General features: G+C 36.7%; 1 protein-coding gene across 2 annotated transcripts in view; it reads right to left on the bottom strand.

The window, feature by feature from the left end:
- Window positions 1-22,354, bottom strand: part of SEC23A (SEC23 homolog A, COPII coat complex component) — a 66,041-nt gene that overhangs the window by 13,605 nt on the left and 30,082 nt on the right. For both annotated transcript variants that reach the window (XM_033851184.2, XM_033851183.2), the window contains exons 13-16: window positions 21,540-21,646; window positions 11,529-11,682; window positions 4,974-5,051; window positions 2,371-2,532 (exon numbers count right to left, since the gene is read on the bottom strand). In XM_033851184.2, the coding sequence (XP_033707075.1) occupies window positions 2,371-2,532; window positions 4,974-5,051; window positions 11,529-11,682; window positions 21,540-21,646 (501 nt within the window). The remainder of the gene's footprint in view (window positions 1-2,370; window positions 2,533-4,973; window positions 5,052-11,528; window positions 11,683-21,539; window positions 21,647-22,354) is intronic.

Below are 22,354 nucleotides of genomic sequence, written 5' to 3'. Positions count from 1 at the left end.
AAAACATAATTAAAAACATAAAACTGATCTTTCTAGGATATTTTAAATTTTTAAATTTATTACCTTATTACATAAAACCTCTTAGTATTATGAATTCTCAAAGTATATTTCAATTTAACTTTCTGAGGAATCTCTAAACTGAAGTAACAATTGAAAAATAGAGTCCAGTCAAGAGGAAAGAGTCTAACTGATGGTGGCACCACTGAGTGAGAGGGGAAAGGCTTGGGAAAGAACAAATTTGGAGATGGAAAATTAGTACTGAATATGAAATAGAAGGAAGTGGCCTGAACTTGGGTATCACATGCACAAAGATGGTAATTAAAGCTATATGGTGAGACTGCACCACTTAGAGAAAGGGAAGCTATAGAAGAAGTCAGAGATTGAGCCCGGAGCACGCCAACACTTAGAGGTCGGAAAGGGAGAAACCAGCAGGGAGAGACTGAGAAGGAACAGACAGTGAGGAGGAGGAGGAGGAGGTGTTGTAGGTGTCAGAGAAGCCTACAGCAAAAGGTTTTCAAGGAAAATCCTCAAGGTAAATATTGTTGAGAGTTCCGGCAAGATGAAGGCTTTGGTGACCTTCATAAGAGTTGTTTCAGTATAATTTTGGGACAAGAGGAGTTCCCTGGTGGCCTAGTGGTTAGCATCCTGAACTTTCACTGCTGTGGCCTGGGTTCAATCTCTGGTCAGGAAACTGAGATACCGCAAGCTGCACGGTGCGGCCAAATAAAAAAAATTAAAAAATTAGGGACAAGACTTTAACTAATATAGGTTGAAAAGAGAATGTGACATGGGAACATATAGACAAGTAACTTTCTGCATTTAGCTGTGACTGGGACCAGAGAAATGTGGTGGCAATTAGAGAAAATGTGAAGTCCAGGGGCTTTTTGTTTAACAGGAGCGCTATTAAGGTTTCTATGTTAATGAGAATGATCCTGATGAGAGAAAGTGATGATGCAGAAGAGAAAGAGGATAACTTCAAAAGCAAAGTCTTAAGAAAGGAAGCTAATGGGATTCATGGATTAAACAGAGAGCTTGAAATTTGATAGGAGTAGGCAGTGGGATTCCAATTTTCTTCTAAACAGTTTTCTACATTTTCCAGATGTCTACAACTTACATATATTACTATGATGATAAGAAAACAAGTTACTTCTAAAACTTTTTTCCTGATTCAAAGAACTACAAAACCAAACATAGACCAACATATTAAAAATGCATTTTCTAGAAAAGTAGAAACTATGACAAATTACTTTAAAAATTATAGTAACAAAATACAACATTTTAAGGGACTTCCCTGGTAGCGCAGTGGTTAAGAATCCACCTGCCAATGCAGGGGACACAGGCTCAAGCCCTGGTCCGGGAAGATCCCACATGCCGTGGAACAACTAAGCCCATGCGCCACAACTACTGAGCCTGTGCTCTAGAGCTCACGAGCCACAACTACTAAGTTTGTGTGCCACAACTATTGAAGCTCAGGCGCCTAGAGCCCGTGCTCGGCAACAAGAGAAGCCACCGCAATGAGAAGCCCGTGCACCACAACGAAAAGTAGCCCCCGCTCGCCACAACTAGAGAAAGCCTGGGTGCAGCCACAAAGACCCAACACAGCCAAAAACAAATAAATAAAAAATAAATTAATTAATTTAAAAAAATACAACATTTTACCCGCTATTTTTTACAAAACAGTGAATAAAGGCATCATTAGAGATCATTAATCAGTAGATATTATAAATATTCTCTTTATAATAACCTTTCCTAAAGTATTATTTTCATACTTTTAAGTAGTGTAACAGATCATTTTAACCTTAGAACGGAAAAACTCTTTATTTAATAATAGGTTAAAATAAGTGTGACAGTTTTCTAAGAAGGCAAAATGGATGATTTTATCACTTTTTTAAGTATATCTTTATAATCAACTGTATCTTTTGTTCCAAAAAGACTATAGGAGAATGAGACTATATTAAAACAGGAAGTTCTGTTTAGACAGAATGCCCTAATTGTCAGACACTAAACTCTGGAATACAGTTTCTAGAATCATCACTACCTCTAGACATTGTTAAAGACATAAGAATAATCATGAGCCCTATAGGATTTAATCAACTAAACGACTAGACAAAATGATCTTTAAAAAGTCTCTTCTACCTCATTGTTGTTTTATTTTTTAATGATTTCCTAATACAGCCTAGCATTGTATATAGCATATAGTAAGCACTCATAAATATTTTTAAGTGAATATATATGAATAACTTAAGATAACTACACTTGAATTAAATTCTTATATTTAATAACTATATTTAAAGAAAAACCTAGTTGTTTTATTTTTTTAATAGCACACATCACAGTAACAAAACCAATTTCTTTTTCTGTCCCTCTTACCTCTGGTGGTCCACTAAAAGAATATGCATACAGAATAGGCTGAATCATGATTAGAGACTGGGTCAAATCTTGACGCATAAAATGGTGACGATAATATGAACTCTCGTCAGGACTATTGTTAAATACTTGCAAGAAAGGAGATCTTCTTAAATGAAACATAAACTATAAGATAAAACATGTGAGATAGCTTTTACTGATTTTAATATTACAACAGAAGTTTACTACTACAAAAGCATTTGATTACAACCATTAACACAATAAAACAACACCTTACAATAAGAACATTCTAAATTGTATTTCTCAGAAAGAATCTTACTCATGATATTTATCAGTTACTTAAAAATATAATTCAACAACAACTTAAAAATTAAAGAAAAAAGATGACTCAAAAGGAAAACAAGAATAGGGACAAAAACCCCTCGCTCAGATCTAAGTTATTAGAGACTGATGCTAGGTGATGCATTAGCAGCAACCTTTGTTTTTATTCTTCATCTCTCTGTCCACATCTCTGAGCCTTTTTATTTCTATTCATTACCACCACCAAAAGACTCTAAGAGAACATAAAAATAGATTAACAGATAGATCCCCAAAACTGCACTGGTTTAAAAAAAAAGGACATATATACCCACTTATTTCTTAATATTTAAGGTCTCCTTTATCCTTAAGAAACATTCTCTAGACTTTGTTTCATAATTTCTTTCTCCTTTCCTTTTCTCCCCTTCTACCTACTCCTCATGTGAAAGAGACCAAAAAGGGGGTGAATTAGGCCTGAATGAAGGACAGCTACACTGTCCTTTGACACCAGGGGTCTTTGATATAACCAATAGGATCAGCTCCAAAATACTCCCATTTGTCTTTTAGTTACTTCTCTCAACTTCCTTCAGCCCTCAGGTCTCAAGTGCCTACATGCTGCCCTGCCTGGGACTCATTCCACAGCTCTCTCCCAACACATGCCACTCATTGAAATTCTTATTCCTGTTCCTTTTTTCAGTGATCCATAATTCATTGAGAGGCTCTCTCATCCCTTACCACTTCAATCATTCTTGTTTACTTACAAAAATGTATAGTTGGTAAATCTGGGGGTAAATATTTTATAAATGAAGACCTCCCTTAGATTTAGTTTATGTCACCTTTTAGAAGATCATAAGGCTTTGAAAACCCAAAGAAAAAAGCACTTCTGGGTCCTCTGGCTCTCTACTTTCAATGAGAGGAAAAGATGGGATGCCCAGATCTCTTGGAAGATCCAAAAGCCCAAAGAGAAGGCTTGGAGAGGGAGAAAAGAGAAAGTAAGGAAAGTGTGGAGAATTTAGTCAAATACTTAGACTAATGCCCTCAATTCCCTTTCCTATTAGTTTCTCTATGAAGATGAGGCCTGAGAATTCCCAAAACACAAAGGGTTGCCTCCCTTAAGACAAATAGACCCTGCCTTTTCCTAGCTCCCCAAAACCTCAACCAGAGATTTAGGAAAGTCTCCCCCTATAAACATGGAGCTTCTAGATTACAGATTACTAAAAGATTTTCAAAAAATAAGTATAGCTCTTATACTTCAACTTAATAAAGTTGAAGCTTTAAACAAATTTTTTGTGAGCAAAAATTTGAATTTCCACACCTCAATATTAATCATCCTTCCAGACTGAGCTAAAACAAAACACTACCTCTTCTATAAAGATATATCAGGGCTTCCCTGGTGGCGCACTGATTGAGAGTCCGCCTGCCGATGCAGGGGACACGGGTTCGTGCCCCGGTCCGGGAAGATCCCACATGCTGCGGAGCCGCTGGGCCCGTGAGCCTGCGCGTCCGGAGCCTGTGCTCCGCAACGGGAGAGGCCACAACAGTGAGAAGCCCGCGTACCGCCAAAAAAAAAACAAAGATATATCAAATCATCCATTTGGAAGGATTCTTTAAAGTTTCCTTTAAATGTTATATATCTCTCATAGTACTTCTCACTTTCTTTTCTGTGTTATTTATGTATATTTCATATCTCACTCTTCAGAATGAAAGCTCCTTGAAAGTGGGATCCATGTCAGCCATCTCTATTCTCCTAAATTCCTTGCACATAGTATACACTCAGTTGAATAAATATTATCTCTATTACTCATCATATAAACAACCTAGACTTTTAAAAATATCTATCGAAACAACACATAGACTCCACTACCCAAGTGGAAAAGGTTCTGTAAGATAAATCAAATTAGCTTCTTTTCTATTTATCTGGGATGTCCCCATAAAGTTGTTCTCAGGCAATGAGACCATGCTATAAGACTAGCTGATTTGTAAAATTACTTCCTTTTGGTACTACTGTAATTAGTTAGATTCCTTATATCAGATGGAAAGCTAATCTGCTTCACACCTAATTCTACTCCACAGTAGGGTTCCAGTGTAAATTTCTACTCAACACAAATAAATGCTATCTGCAAGGCCATCATAAAAATACTACATACTTTTCACTAGCTATTCAAGCATAATACTAATTTCTTAACTATCTCAAAACCTAAAACCTAACCAAAAGAATGACCCTATAAAATGAGTAATAAAAGACAACAGGAAAAGTGAAACCCAATGCTCCTGTCAACACTAAGAACACGGACCTTTTATCTACTTACCTGTGGATAAAGGGAGAAAGTTTCTGAAAATCTGAAGGAACTTGGATCATCTTTGTGATACTCTCCAAATTTCTGACACTAAATAAAATAAAACATGTTAGTAATATATTCCCTGGCACAGAGCTAAAACTTTGTCTATGCATACTCTATTTTTTTGAATGTTTGTCACTTTTAATTCAGGAACTATGAACAAACATAAACAATTCTGTTTAAAAAAAGAATTTCCAAATCTGTTCTGTATGATAACACACAAAATTGCTTGGGACACAAATTAAAGAGAGCAAATATGTCCCATCAGCTGCATACTCTATTTTTAAAGTTATTACTCTTTAGGAGGCAAGATACTTGATATAGGATAAAACTGGAATATTTACTTATAGACTTACCAAGAGAATGATTACAACCAAAGACATAAACTTGAATTTTGGAAACAAATAATACATTGCTCCAATGCAAAACAACTCATCTTAAAATGTTTGAATTTTTTTAACTAAGTGTCTCTGATAGCAAATAAAGAGCTCTTGGATGATGGCCAGAAGAGCTCAACAGGCACCCCCTAAGACTCTACTTAAAAAAGACAATAGTCTGCTGACAGAAAGATGCACTATCAAAATACCATAGTGGCTCCAAAGGCAAATTGATGGTATAAAATTGGGTACACTAGAAAAAAGACCAAAAAGAAAGAACTGTTGAAGAAAATCAAGATCAACAGGTAAACCGGTAAAGAAGAAATGCAAAGGCAGAAAGTGGAAGGAAATCAAGGAGACACATACTCTAGCAACAGAGAAGTAAACCCTCTATGATAATGTGACAAAAGGCATCTAAATAACTGAGATAATCCACATGAGAAAGTGCTTAGCACAATGACTGACACTAAGCACTCAATAAATGTTAGCTTCCTCTCGTTCTTGAGCAAAGTCTCTGACCTGAAAAGTTTTTATAGTACTTATGTAACTGGTCTACTTCCTGGCAACGTTTATCGGTACTTGAATATGATCAAGGGCAAAAACAATAAGCAAAAAATAACAAAAGGTTCGCTGTTGCAAGTAGTACAGGACTTTTACAGCCTAAAATGTTCAACTAAATAATTTATGTAGTTATCTGTGCCTTAAAGAGCACATACGAAGGCCTAATTGGTTTGATCACATTTTTTGGCTTCCAGGAAAAATCATTTCAGAACCACAGTTATCCAAAGGATAGAAAAGCTATAGTTGTAGCACTAATCCTCAGAAAATAGATCTTGGTATGTGGGAATAAGAATGTTTCTGTCTTCAAAGCCCCCTAATAACACTTCACTGACGAAACTTACAGAGTTGGATAATAATCTTCACTGTCCAGTATGAAAGCCACTAGCTATGATCCAATTTAAATTAATTAAATTGTATTAAAATCCAGTTCCTCAGTTGCACTAGCCATATTTCAAGTGCTCAAGAGCCACATGTGGGTAGTAGTTCCATAATGGACAGTGTCGAACACAGAACATTTCCACCACTGTAGAAAGTTCTCTTGGACAGTGCTGATCTAGAATATAAAAATACACTTGAGATCTAGAATATCAAACACATTGAAAACATTTTGTGGAAAAGCCAATATGTCACACATTATCTGATTTGATTATAAATAAGATTGGTAACTTTTTCATATGTTTATTGGTCACTTGCATTCCTTCTTTTGCTAATTCCTTGCTCATCACCTTTGCTCATCTTTTGCCCAAATACTACTGATTTGTAACAGCTCTTGTACATGAAAATTTTCACATTCTGTCATACATATGACAAATGTTGGCATGAAATTCTGCTAATAGTATTTTTACCACACAGACTTTTGTCTCATTTTAATGCAATAAAATCTTTTAATATTTTTATTTAATGGTTCCTGATTTTACCTTTCATGTATAAAATCCTTCTGCATCCAGAGGCTAAACACATATTAACCTATTTTTTGATAAATATCATCTATACTCTACCAAAGACAACAATATAAATTTTGTATAATATACACATACATAAATTTCTAATCTTTGGGTTACTTCTTAAAATTTTTTTGAACACTTATCAAATGCCCCAGCATTAGTTACTGGAATCATGAGGAGTAGTCCTTATTTACAACCCAAACAAAACACTAATAAAAATGAGCAAAAAGATTGAAGCATAAAGGAGGTATATCAAAGATCCACTGTTTGAGTTATTTAGAAGTAATAAGACTGGGCAGATAAAGCATCAGTAATAAAATTTTCTTGAGGAAAATAACAACACTTGCAAGAAGTTTAGTCATGTCTTCAATTCAGCAATTAGTTATGCATAAAGCCATCCACATAAATGGGCCCAAAGGGTCACAGCATAACCTCTATAAGAAAATGGTAGGGCTTCCCTGGTGGCGCAGTGGTTGAGAGTCTGCCTGCTGATGCAGCGGACACGGGTTCGTGCCCCGGTCCGGGAAGACCCCACATGCCGCGGAGTGGCTAGGCCCATGAGCCATGGCCACTGAGCCTGCACGTCTGGAGCCTGTGCTCCGCAATGGGAGAGGCCACAACAGTGAGAGGCCCGCATACCGCAAAAAAAAAAAAAAAGAAAATGGTAATGACAAAAGTGGTCCTCCTTAAAAACAGCACAACTGAAGTGCCTGGTCCCACTGGTATAGCAAGAAGAAAACCTAGCTGTGATAAAATTTGCAAGGAAAGCCCCAAGAGTCTTAAACAAGAGAGGTTTCCTGGGAATGAAATTTCCTGAGAGATGAACTGTTTATCCATCGTAGCTAGCAGCACAGCTGAAGGGAGTAGTTAGTGGGTAAACCAAAGGTCAAAGATGAAAAAAATCAAATAGTAATTTTAAGTTATACGAAGATGTCATTCAGTAGAAAAGGTCAGAAGCCAAAAAGGTAAGGAAGGAACAGATCCATGAAGCCAGACACAAGATGGACCCAAACAAGAGTCTGAGAATGGAAGCAGCATATACCATGTGTTATACCGATATCTTAAGTGATTCTGACCAAGGAGAATGAAAGCTTATATTAAAGCTGTCAGAAGCAAATGTGGTACCAGCACCAATCTGGCCATATGATGCTCATTAGCTACAAAATAGTTTTTAAAAAGATGTTTATTTCTGTTTTTTTTTTCTTCTATTTTATCTATTTTAATTGAGGTATAGTAGCTTTACAATGTTGTGTTAGTTTCTGCTGTACAACAAAGTGAATCAGCTATATGTATACATATATCCCCTCCCTCTTAGATCTCCCTCCCACGCTGCTGCCATCCCACCCATCTAGGTCACCACAGAGCACCGAGCTGAGCTCCCTGCGCTATACAGCAGGTTCCCACTAGCTTATTTTTAATTAAAATGACGCTTAGTCATCAAGAAAAAAAGAAAACAGTTATATTCACTATACCAAATTGAGACAAGAAGTTTGTTAGCATAATTTCACAGGTTTTTCATTAGGAAAAAAATTAGAAAAGTGTAGTACCTAAGAGTTATTAATCCTTTCTCTGTTCGTGTTGCTATCATTGTTATAGTTGAAAATTCAGCAATAGGGAATCAGGACAAAAAATGAGGCTAGTGATTTCCCTAGTGGCACAGTGGTTAGGAATCTGCCTGCCAATGCAGGGGACATGGGTTCGATCTCTGGTCTGGGAAGTTCCCACATGCCACGGAGCAACTAAGCCTGTGCACAACTACTGAGCCTGCGCTCTAGAGCCTGAGAGGCCACAACTACTGAGCCCACGAGCTGCAACTACTGAAGCCCACGCACTCTAGAGCCCATGCTACGCAATGAGAGAAGCCACCACAATGAGAAGCTTGCGCCCCACCACGAAGAGTAGCCCCTGCTCTCTGCAACTAGAGAAAGCCCACGCCCAGCAACAAAGACCCAACACAGCCAAAAATAAATAAAATTTTAAAAAATTAAAAAATGAGGCTACGCTATGTTAGCTACTTAGAATAGCTTCTATAACTAAGGTTCATCTGTCATCACCTGAAACTTCACTTCAATTGTACACTAATTTGATTCAACCAATTAAAGAAAAGAATGTAAAAACCATATTCCCACCACTTTTACCATATATTAGTCACTAGGGTTTCTATAAGAAACTGTGATCTTTTTAAAAATTATTTTTTGAACTTTGCACACCATATGATGCCAGCCACAGTGATGCAGTTTCCAGGTTATCCTGTTAGCAGTTTCATTGCAGATCTTTTAGTCTCACGTGGCAGTAGGACTATATTCATTTGGATAACTCCATTCTCAGTTTTTGACACAAGACAAGGGGCGGGTCATGGATAATTGATGAAAGCTGTTTTGCAAAGAAAACACGGCAATAGTCTGATGATATCAGCCTTTCCCTCTGAAACTACCTCCACCAATCCCCTCTTACACACAGTTGCCAGCTGACTCATGGAACAGACAAGCTATACTGCTGTGACAGACGAGCAGAGTATAATTTTCATTATGTCATGACTCGCCTGTCCTCTACCCTCAACTTGCTGCTGTTGTAAACGGTGCAAACTGCAGGATATGTAGCTTAGAACTGAATTATATTGTGAGATTTTTATCATTTTGTACTTTTTGCAACTGTCTCATTCAGTTATTTACAAGACCAAGTCTATGTTATATTTTATTAGCATTTGTGTTTTACAGGCATGTCAAACAATATGGCAATTTTTGAAGCTGAGGTGTGAGAAGAGAAAGATTCTAGACAGAAGCCTACAGAGAATTCCGAAGAATTACAATCTTCTGAGTCATTTCACTAAACCCATACAACAGAACACAGAAAAAGTCCATCTTCACACTGAAAGCTACTTACCAGTGGGTTTTATGTGGGGCTGATAAGCCAAGTTGTACTATCCAATTTTGTGTCATGTCATAACCTACAAATGTAGTACTAGCTCCAGCAAAATGGAAAAAGTACTTTACTACAAATCATAACCATTTGACAAATAAAGGTGCTGATCACTTCAAACAGCTTTTAGACTCTCAAAACAATAAAGCGTTTGTTAAAACAAAGTCACAATCAGTGAAAAGGCTCAGGAAGCAAGATACTTCAGAGCAAAATTTATTATCTAGAAAAGGAAAAGTCATATAGTTGATGAGTGCTAACAATGACATGTAAAATTACAGTAAGTAAAATGCTAGGACAAGATGAAGTCTGAGAAACTGAAAAGGTTCCATCTTAAAACAATATAACAAGTGGATGCATTCATGACATGTTACATGATGCTGAAGAGTTTTGTGTAAATTAGCTGAAAAATAACAGCTTCTCTATTCACGTTGATGAGTCAACGGATTTCACCAATGTCATGTCAAGTTGCTAAATAATAGTGAAATTCAAGAGAACTTTTCTGCTGCCCTAAATAAGCAAAGGTCAAAAATATATTTAATGTTTTGATCCTCTTATATGGAAACAAAAGTCCACCTTGGAGGAACTATGTTGACATTTGTACTGACGGTGTCCAATCAGTGGTTGACTCCAAGAGAGATTTTATGCCTATTGTTAAAAAAAGACAGGCTGATGTCGTCATAAGACTGCTTTATTCACAAAGAGGTGCTAGTGTAAAAACACCCTCAGAAATGAAAGAATAAAAGCTCTGGATGATGCTACAAAAAATGACTAACTTTATTAAACAAAGACTAGTTCCCTCGATAATGTTTTAAAAACTGTGTGAAAATCTAGACAAAGGGCACAAAAACCTCCTGCTACAAACAGAAATTTGATAGCTTAACAGAGAGAGTTCTCAACAGGCTGTTTGAGCTGAAGGGTGAACTGAAGAGGTACTTTCAAGGAAATTATAGGCCAGAATTTGCTGAGTGAAAATGAAGCATTAAGAACAGAACTTGGGACTTCCCTGGTGGCACAGTGCATAAGACTCTGAGCTCCCAATGCAGGGGGCCTGGGTTCAATCCCTGGTCAGGAAATGAGATCCCACATGCATGCCACAACTAAGAAGCCCGCGTGCTGCAACTAAGACCTGGTGCGACCAAATAAATAAATATTTAAAAAAAAAAAAAGAAAGAACAGAACTAAGCCTTCTAGGTCATAGTGAAAGTAATGGGCTCCTGACATGTTAAAAGCTCAAGTAAATCATCAGTATCAATAACTTTATTAACATACACTTTGGTAATCTAGATCTAGATAAAAAAGACTTGCCTATATTTTTATATGTTAATGTGTATAATTTTTATACCCTAATTAATTTCTCTTAAAATTTCCATTAAAATGAAAATAGAAAATTTAAACCACAGCAATGAAGGAAAATATGCAAAAAAGGAGTAAAAACAGATATAGTAATTTAGGATTAAATTGGGAATTAATTTCGTATCAGCCCCCCAAAATAATAACAATAATAGGTTACATAATTGTCACTCTTTTATTTTAAGGAAAAAAGGCATTTTCATTTACTGGAAGAGATAAATTAACTCTGCTATTCATTAATATGCCTTTCTCAGCAACTTTATTAGGAGTCCCTCATACAGACTTTCAGTTACACTGTCAAGTACCATGAAAGAAAATAATTGACTACAAATAAATGCGTACAGATTTAGAACAGTATGATGTTTACTTCTTACCAGTCGAATGAGCTGTCTGTCTAGCCATCTAAGCACATCTGGACCTTCTTCTGTTTCTGCTCTATATATTGCCAGTCGAGCCATAAGAATGGCAGCTGCCTCCTGGTCAAAAGATGCAGCAATGTTTTGGATTTGAGTTTGAGCATCTGCCCAGCTAAAGACAAGAAGAAGAAAGCAAGAAGTGCTGCTAAATTATTATATTCATGATATCATAGTTGGCTGTCACACAGATTTAAATTTAAAACATACAGAAAATTACTTCAATATTTCAAAATTCCAACATTACCTAGAAAAATTAGCTTTAAAAAAAATCACTAGTAAAAAAAATAAAAATAAAAAAAAAAAAATAAAAAAAATAAAAAAAAATAAAAAAAAAAATCACTAGTAGTAGTTTCAGTATAGTACTCACTGTTTTTCAGAAAAATATATCCAAACCTAATAAAATTCTCTAAAGTAACTGTAAAGGTCGATTTCCAAACATATTCATTAAAACATTAAGATTTTTACATGTAAAAATGTGTGTGCATATGCACACAGATATACAAGTTGGTATATCAGACTTTAAAAATTCACTTCTTCAATTTTATAAAAGCAAAAATATGGAAATAGAAAAATAAAGTTTTCTCCCAGACTAAGTAATTGTCATTTACTAAACTGGAAAATGAATAAACTATCAGAATATTTTCTCATTGGTCTTTAGTTCAATTATTAGTGATAAAAATTAAATAATTAATATTATTATTTTTACATCTTCATTGGAGTATAATTGCTTTACAATGGTGTGTTAGTTTCTGCTTTATAACAAAGTGAATCAGTTATACATATACATATATCCCCATATCTCTTCCCTCTTGTGTCTCCCTACCTCCCACCCTCCCTATCCCACCCCTCTAGGTGGTCACAAAGCACCGAGCTGATCTCCCTGTGCTATGCAGCTGGTTCCCACTAGCTATCTATTTTAAGTTTGGTAGTGTATATATGTCCATGCCACTCTCTCACTTTGTCACAGCTTACCCTTCCCCCTCCCCATATCCTCAAGTCCATTCTCTAGTAGGTCTGTGTCTTTATTCCTGTCTTACCTCTAGGTTCTTCATGACATTTTTTTTTCTTAGATTCCACATACATGTGTTAGCATACGATATTTTTCTTTCTCCTTCTGACTTACTTCACTGTGTATGACAGACTCTAGGTCCATCCACCTCACTACAAATAACTCAATTTCGTTTCTTTTTATGGCTGAGTAATATTCCATTGTATATATGTGCCACATCTTCTTTATCCATTCATCTGATGATGGACAATTAGGTTGTTTCCATCTCCTGGCAACTGTAAATAGAGCTGCAATGAACATTTTGGTACATGACCCTTTTTGCATTATGGTTTTCTCAGGTTATATGCCCAGTAGTGGGAATGCTGGGTCATATGGTAGTTCTATTTGTAGTTTTTGAAGGAACCTCCATACTGTTCTCCATAGTGGCTGTACCAATTCACATTCCCACCAGCAGTGCAAGAGTGTTCCCTTTTCTCCACACCCTCTCCAGCATTTATTGTTTCTACATTTTTTGATGATGGCCATTCTGACCAGTATGAGATGATATCTCATTGTAGTTTTGATTTGCATTTCTCTAATGATTAATGATGTTGAGCATTCTTTCATGTGTTTGTTGGCAGTCTGTATATCTTCTTTGGAGAAATGTCTATTTAGGTCTTCTGCCCATTTTTGGATTGGGTTGTTTGTTTTTTTGTAATTGAGCTGCATGAGCTGCTTGTAAATTTTGGAGATTATTCCTTTGTCAGTTGCTTCATTTGCAAATATTTTCTCCCATTCTGAGGGTTGTCTTTTAGTCTTGTTTATGGTTTCCTTTGGTGTGCAAAAGCTTTTAAGCTTCATTAGGTCCCATTTGTTTATTTTTGCTTTTATTTCCATTTCTCTAGGAGATGGGTCGAAAAGGATCTTGCTGTGATTTATGTCATAGATGTTCTGCCTATGTTTTCCTCTAAGAGTTTGATAGTTTCTGGCCTTACATTTAGGTCTTTAATGCATTTTGAGCTTATTTTTGTGTATGGTGTTAGGGAGTGTTCTAATCTCAAACTTTTACATGTAGCTGTCCAGTTTTCCCAGCACCACTTATTGAAGAGGCTGTCCTTTCTCCACTGTACATTCCTGCCTCCCTTATCAAAGATAAGGTGACCATATGTGCATGGGTTTACCTCTGGGCTTTCTACCCTGTTCCATTGATCTATCTTTCTGTTTTTGTGCCACTACCACACTGTCTCGATTACTGTACCTTTGTAGTATAGTCTAAAGTCACGCAGCCTGATTCCTCCAGCTCCGTTTTTCGTTCTCAAGATTGCTTTGGCTATTCAGGATCTTTTGCGTTTCCATACAAATTGTGAAATTTTTTGTTCTAGTTCTGTGAAAAATGCCAGTGGTAGTTTGATAGGGATTGCATTGAATCTGTAGATTGCTTTGGGTAGTAGAGTCATTTTCACAATGTTGTTTCTTCCAATCCAAGAACATGGTATATCTCTCCATCTATTTGTATCATCTTTAATTTCTTTCATCAGTGTCTTATAATTTTCTGCATACAGGTCTTTTGTCTCCTTAGGTAGGTTTATTCCTAGATATTTTATTGTTTTTGTTGCAATGGTAAATGGGAATGTTTTCTTGATTTCACTTTCAGATTTTTCATCATTAGTGTATAGGAATGCCACAGATTTCTGTGCATTAATTTTGTATCCTGCTACTTTACCAAATTCATTGATTAGCTCTAGTAGTTTTCTGGTAGCATGTTTAGGATTCTCTATGTATAGTAGCATGTCATCTGCAAACAGAGACAGCTTTATTTCTTCTTTTCCAATTTGGATTCCTTTTATTTCCTTTTCTTCTCTGATTGCTGTGGCTAAAACTTCCAAAACTATGTTGAATAACAGTGGTGAGAGTGGGCAACCTTGTCTTGTTCCTGATCATAGTGGAAATGCTTTCAGTTTTTCACCATTGAGGATGATGTTTGCTGTGGCTTTGTCATATATGGCCTTTATTATGTTGAGGAAAGTTCTCTCTATGCCTACTTTCTGCAGGGTTTTTATCATAAATGGGTGTTGAATTTTGTCAAAAGCTTTCTCTCCATCTATTGAGATGACCATATGGTTTTTCTCCTTCAATTTATTAATATGGTGTATCACGTTGATTGATTTGCGTATATTGAAGAATCCTTGCATTCCTGGCATAAACCCCACTTGATCATGGTGTATGATCCTTTTAATGTGCTGTTGGATTCTGTTTGCTAGTATTTTGTTGAGGATTTTTGCATCTATGTTCATCAGTGATATTGTCCTGTAGTTTTCTTTCTTTGTGACATCCTTGTCTGGTTTTGGTATCAGGGTGATGGTGGCCTCGTAGAATGAGTTTGGGAGTGTTCCTCCCTCTGCTACATTTTGGAAGAGTTTGAGAAGGATAGGTGTTAGCTCTTCTCTAAATGTTTGATAGAATTCCCCTGTGAAGCCATCTGGTCCTGGGCTTTTGTTTGTTGGAAGATTTTTAATCACAGTTTCAATTTCAGTGCTTGTGATTGGTCTGTTCATATTTTCTATTTCTTCCTGATTCAGTCTTGGCAGGTTGTGCATTTCTTAGAATTTGTCCATTTCTTCCAGATTGTCCATATTATTGGCATAGAGTTGCTTGTAGTAATCTCTCATGATCTTTTGTATTTCTGCAGTGTCAGTTGTTACTCTTCCTTTTTCATTTCTAATTCTATTGATTTGAGTCTTCTCCCTTTTTTTCTTGATGAGTCTGCCTAATGGTTTATCAATTTTGTTTATCTTCTCAAAGAACCAGCTTTTAGTTTTATTGATCTTTCCTATTGTTCCTTCATTTCTTTTTCATTTATTTCTGATCTGATTTTTATGATTTCTTTCCTTCTGCTAACTTTGGGTTTTTTTTGTTCTTCTTTCTCTAATTGCTTTAGGTGCAAGGTTAGGTTGTTTATTTGAGATGTTTCCTATTTCTTAAGGTAGGATTGTATTGCTATAAAGTTCCCTCTTAGAATTGCTTTTGCTGCATCCCACAGGTTTTGGGTTGTCGTGTCTCCATTGTCATTTGTTTCTAGGTATTTTTTGATTTCCTCTTTGATTTCTTCAGTGATCACTTCGTTATTAAGTAGTGTATTGTTTAGCCTCCATGTGTTTGTATTTTTTACAGATCTTTTCCTGTAATTAATATCTAGTCTCATAGCGTTGTGGTCGGAAAAGATACTTGATACAATCTCAATTTTCTTAAATTTACCAAGGCTTGATTTGTGACCCAAGATATGATCTATCCTGGAGAATGTTCCATGAGCACTTGAGAAAAATGTGTATTCTGTTGTTTTTGGATGGAATGTCCTATAAATATCAATTAAGTCCATCTTGTTTAATGTATCATTTAAAGCTTGTGTTTCCTTGTTTATTTTCATATTGTATGATCTGTCCATTGGTGAAAGTGGGGTGTTAAAGTCCCCTACTATGACTGTGTTACTGTCGATTTCCCCTTTTATGTCTGTTAGTATCTGCCTTATGTATTGAGGTGCTCCTATGTTGAGTGCATAAATATTTACAATTGTTATATCTTTTTCTTGGATCGATCCCTTGATCATTACGTAGTGTCCTTCTTTGTCTCTTCTAATAGTCTTTATTTTAAAGTCTATTTTGTCTGATAGGAGAATTGCTACTCCAGCTTTCTTTTGGTTTCCATTTGCATGGAATATCTTTTTCCATCCCCTCACTTTCAGTCTGTATGTGTCTCTAGGTCTGAAAAGGTCTCTTGTAGACAGCAAATATGTGGGTCTTGCTTTTGTATCCATTCAACCAATCTGTGTCTTTTGGTGGGAGCATTTAGTCCATTTACATTTAGGGTAATTATTGATATGTATGTTTCTATTCCCATTTTCTTAATTGTTTTGGGTTTGTTATTGTAGGTCTTTTCCTTCTCTTGTGTTTCTTGCCGAAAGAAGTTCCTTTAGCATTTGTTGTAAAGCTGGTTTGGAGGTGCTGAACTCTCTCAGCTTTTGCTTGTCTGTAAAGGTTTTAATTTCTCCATCAAATCTGAATGAGATCCTTGCTGGGTAGAGTAATCTTGGTTGCAGGTTTTTCTCCTTCATCACTTTAAATATGTCCTGCCAGTCCCTTCTGGCTTGCAGAGTTTCTGCTGAAAGATCAGCTCTTAACCTTATCGGGATTCCCTTGTGTGTTATTTGTTGTTTTTCCCTTGCTGCTTTTAATATGTTTTCTTTGTATTCAATTTTTGACCGTTTGATTAATATGTGTCTTGGCGTGTTTCTCCTTGGATTTATCCTGTATGGGACTCTCTGTGCTTCCTGGACTTGATTAACTAGTTCGTTTCCCATATTAGGGAAGTTTTCAACTTTAATCTCTTCAAATATTTTCTCAGTCCCTTTCTTTTTCTCTTCTTCTTCTGGAACCCTGATAATTCGAATGTTGGTGCATTTAATGTTGTCCCAGAGGTCTCTGAGACTGTCCTCAGTTCTTTTCATTCTTTTTTCTTTATTCTGCTTTGCAGTAGTTATTTCCACTATTTTATCTTCCAGGTCACTTATCTGTTCTTCTGCCTCAGTTATTCTGCTATTGATCCCTTCTAGAGTATTTTTAATTTCATTTATTGTATTGTTCATCATTGCTTGTTTCATCTTTAGCTCTTCTAGGTCCTTGTTAAATGTTTCTTGCATTTTCTCTATTCTATTTCCAAGATTTTGGATCATGTTTACTATCATTATTCTGAATTCTTTTTCAGGTAGACTGCCTATTTCCTCTTCATTTGTTAGGTCTGGTGGGTTTTTATCTTGCTCCTTCATCTGCTGTGTGTTTTTCTGTCTTCTCATTTTGCTTATCTTACTGTGTTTGGGGTCTCCTTTTTGCAAGCTGCACGTTCATAGTTCCCATTGTTTTTGGTGTCTGTCCCCAGTGGCTAAAGTTGTTTCAGTGGGTTGTGTAGGCTTCCTGGTGGAGGGGACTAGTGCCTGTGTTCTGGTGGATGAGGCTGGATCTTGTCTTTTTGGTGGGCAGGTCCACGTCTGGTGGTGTGTTTTGGGGTGTCTGTGACTTTAGACCGCCTCTCTGCTAATGGGTGGGGTTGTGTTCCTGTCTTGCTAGTTGTTTGGCATAGGGTGTCCACCACCGTAGCTTGCTGGTCGTTGAGTGAAGCTGGGTGTTGGTGTTGAGATGGAGATCTCTGTGAGATTTTTGCCGTTTGATATTACGTGGAGCTGGGAGGTCTCTTGTGGACCAGTGTTCTGAAGTTGGCTCTCCCACCTCAGAGGCACAGCACTGACTCCCGGCTGCAGCACAAAGAGCCTTTCATCTTTTGGGACATCATAGGTCTTCTGCCAGTGTTCAGTACATGTTCTGTAGGAGTTGTTCCCCGTGTAGATGTATTTCTGATGCATCTGTGGAGAGGAAGGTGATCTCCATGTCTTACTCTTCCGCCCATAATTTAAATTATTATGTATTCTTTTCTCTCCACATTAACACACTAAAACCAATCAAAAATTAATGAATAAAAATTTTAGTCTAAGGGATAAATTTGAAATTACGTACGAAATAACAGTAATTTATTAAATTTACATGTTCTATAAATCTAATCCAAACTGATCCTGGGTAGACCCAGCAATAACTTTTGTTTGTTTGTTTAACATTTCACAGAGTTTTGTAATACTTCAGCTGATCTTAGTTCTGAAGTACCTCACTTTAAGCAATTCTGGCAATAGTTACAGACTTTGTGAAAAGCTGAACCCCTTTTACATGACTCAAAGATGTAAGACGTGATCCCAAGAAAATCCTGGCAGCAACGTTCAAAATTCTTCTCCTTTCTTCCTCTATTTTTAATTTTTTTCAAATAGACGAAAAATTTTAAAATATTTTCCAGCTGACTGATACCCACGAATTATCTCAGTCTAACGAAATACCAAGAGGCAGAAAAGAATGAGAATAAATAAAGGAATAAAAGCTGCTAATTATTTTTTTAAAAGATACACCATGCAAAGCACAATATATATATATATATATATATTTGGTTTTTTTTGGCTGCACTGGGTCTGCATTGCGGCACGCAGGCTTCTCTAGTTGTGGCACATGGGCTCCAGAACACATAGGCTCTGTAGTTTGCACATGCGGGCTCTCTAGTTGAGGCATGTGAGCTCAGTAGTTGCAGTGCATGAGCTTAGTTGCCCCACAGCATGTGGGATCTTGGTTCCCCGACCAGGGGTTGAACTAGCATCCCCTGCATTGGAAGGTGGATTCTTAACCACTGGACCACCATGGAAGTCCCAAAAGCTGGTAGTTTCAAAAGTTATTTTTAGTGCAATTTGAACACTTAGTGATTATACTAATAGTTTAGTTTATCTTTTTATTTTTTTCAATTTTTTTTGGCTGCATCGGGTCTTAGGTGTGGCACATGGGCTCTTCGTTGAGGCATGCAGCATCTTCCGTTGCCGCACACAGGCTGTTCATTGTGGTGCACGGGCTTCTCTCTAGTTGTGCCGTACGGGTTTTCTCTCTCTAGTTGTGGCGTGCAGGCTTCAGAGCACGTGGGCTCTGTAGTTTGCAGCACACGGGCTCTCTAATTGAGGCGCACGAGCTCAGTAGTTGTGGCACGTGGGCTTAGTTGCCCAGAGGCATGTGGGACCTTAGTTCCCTAACCAGGGATTGAACCTGCGTCCCCTGCATTGGAAGGCAGATTCTTTATCACTGGACCACCAGGGAAGTCCCTATTTTTTAATTTAAAAATATCACAGAGCTAAAAATAAAGCTGGGTTTTGTTTGTTTATTTTGGTCACGCTGCACGGCTTTTGGGATCTTAGTTCCCCAACCAGGGATTGAACCCAGGCCCATGGCAGTGAAAGTGCTGAGGCCTAACCACTGGACCACCAGGGAATTCCCAAAAACAAAATTGTTTTAAATTGGTATTTTCCCAACTTGTATGACCATGGTGTTCACTTGCTTCAAACTGAAACATAAAGGTGACATTTTTCTTCTGAAAATATCAATATAATGGTTCAGTAGTGAAAATAAATTAGCAAATAAGCACATAAAAATTTACTACTTAAAAGTTCTTTAGCCATAAATTTAAAATTTTGCTCTTAAAGTTTAAAGGGTTTGTTCACATTGTAAAATCTGTCTTTTGTATTTTCAGTACCTCTTCACTGTGATTCTTACAACTAGTTTCAAACCAAACTTTCCAGATCAAAGTTATTTTCTCTATAAATATAGGATAACTTTTTTTTATTTTTATTTATTTATTTATTTATTTATTGTGGTATACGGGCCTCTCACTGTTGTGGCCTCTCCCGTTGCAGAGCACAGGCTCCGGACGCACAGGCTCAGCGGCCATGGCTCACAGGCCCAGCCGCTCCACAGCATGTGGGATCTTCCCAGACCGGGGCACGAACCCGTGTCCCCTGCATCGGCAGGCGGACTCTCAACCACTGCGCCACCAGGGAAGCCCTAGGATAACTTTTGACTGTATCTCAGGAACTTGAGTCCTTTATTTTCATATGGCTTATTCACTTAACAAATGCACTTGCCTAGGCCCCTAAAGTCATATTTCTAATTAATAAAGAAAAAAATAAGCCTTGATTATTGAAAATGGTCAGGATAAGTTAATTTGAAAGAGTGGGTGCTTTGGTGAGACACAATGATATAAACGGCACCATAACACACATAGTATCTCTCTACAAATAGCCTCATAAATTCTGTGTAAGAAACTGAAAATATATAAACCCATGAAAAATTTCTCATGACAAAAGTTCCCTTTCTCTTGAATGATTAACTTAACTCTTTTTAGAACTTTTCATTTTAAGAATATTTCAAACATAAAGCTATAAGTAGAATAATCTATATATCCATCACCTAGATTTATCAATTGTCAGCACTGTAACATTCTGCTTTATCGATCTCTTTTCCTTCATACACACACACTTTTTCTTTTGCCAAACTTTTTGAGAGTAAGTTACAGATACATCACCCTTTCCCCTAAATTCTTCAGTGTGTATCCTAAGAACAAAAAAGTTCTCTTATATAGCCCCAATGAATTACTAAATTAATGAAATTAAACATTGATAAAATACTATTATCCTATATGTAGACCATATTCAAATTTCCCCAGTTGTCTCAACAAGGTCCTCTATAGCAAAAATTTTCCTGACGGGATTTTATCCAGGATCATATATTGGCTTTAGATGTAATTCTCTTTAGTCTCCTTTAATCTTAACTGGTTACTAACACTTTCTTTGCCTTCTAAGACATTTTTGAAGAGTCTAAGCCAGTGGCTCTATAAAATATCCCTCAAATTGTTATGTCCAGTTGTTTCCTTAAGTAAATATTTTGAATTCCAAGTTAAGTTATACGTGCATATGGGGTTGGGGGTGTGTGCTGAGGGGCCATAAATAAATTGACATGTTTGCCAAGAATCAATACTTCCAAGTTCATGATGTGCAAATGAACAGATGTAAAGGAAAGCTCAGGGGGCACTTTTTCTTCAAAGGAATAATGTATTCCCTTAACATTCATCTAGGATTTTAAGTCAAAGCAAAGTTACAGCAGGACAATAAATCTCTCTACATACTACCCTCTGCTAAGTAACAGACCATCCAGCACAACACTGTTTCATTAGGCCATGTCCGTCACTCACCAGAATAGTCTCATGGTTTTCAGAAATGAAGCTAGAGTTTAAATACAGTTCAATAAAATGAGAGTTACGATGCCTTCAGTGTCCATTTTCTAGGCTATGCCTAAATCAGGTTAAGTTTATACTGACCAACACTTTTCCTACCCAGACAATCAAATCCAAAACAAACAGAAAAAGACCAAAAGCCTGTTCAATTCTAGACTCACCTCATCTAAGAATCCTTTCCAGACTAACTTCATTCCAAAACGTCACTCAAAATAGGAAGGCAGTTTGGAAGCATGATCCAGAATAGTTTTGATATGTAAATCAAATCTCTAACAAATACAACTTACTTCCTAGCAATGGTGGTCACTCGGATACGTCTCTGCCCACTTGAATGCTGATACTGAGTCACAAACTGGATTGCACCACGTCCTCCTTGAGGAATTGGAGCATTATGCTGTATAAATATAAAAGAGTAGAATCTAAGCAAGATCTATTACATTGTTGTCATATAGTCATGGACTGCATATCCTAGCACTAACAAAATTCATTCTAAAATCTATCAGAAGGATGCTTATTTCCAGTGCATACAAAACAGTGGTGATTTGCCACGTGAAAAAGAAACGGATTTGGGAGAGGAGAAAAATTATGGAGTGAGTCAAGCTAGGAAATCAATTTCAAGTAATATATAATTCAGAGAAACATGAAAAAACAAAATGAAGGGAGAAGTGTAAAGAAATTAACAGATAAGAAAAGGCATAAGTGAGGCAATTTTGCCTAATAGTAACTGGATAAAAAGACATTGAGCTAACATAAAAAATAATGAAATAATGTCTTCTGCAGCAACATGGATGGACCTAGATAATCACACTAAGTGAAGTAAGCCAGACAGAGAAAGACATATATCATATGACATGGTTTATATGTGGAATCTAAAAAAACAATGATACAAATGAACTTATATACAAAACAGAAATAGACCCACAGACATAGAAAACAAACTTATGGTTACCAAAGGGGAAAGGGCAGGGGATAAATTAGGACTTTGGGATTAACAGATACACACTACTATATATAAAACAGATAACCAACAAGGACCTACTGTATAGCACAGGGAACTATACTCAATATTTTATAATAACCTATAAGGGAAAAGAATCTGAAA

Source organism: Tursiops truncatus, chromosome 2 (assembly GCF_011762595.2).
Source record: "Tursiops truncatus isolate mTurTru1 chromosome 2, mTurTru1.mat.Y, whole genome shotgun sequence".
NCBI lineage: Eukaryota > Metazoa > Chordata > Mammalia > Artiodactyla > Delphinidae > Tursiops > Tursiops truncatus.
This window is presented reverse-complemented; position numbering and strand designations above follow the sequence as displayed.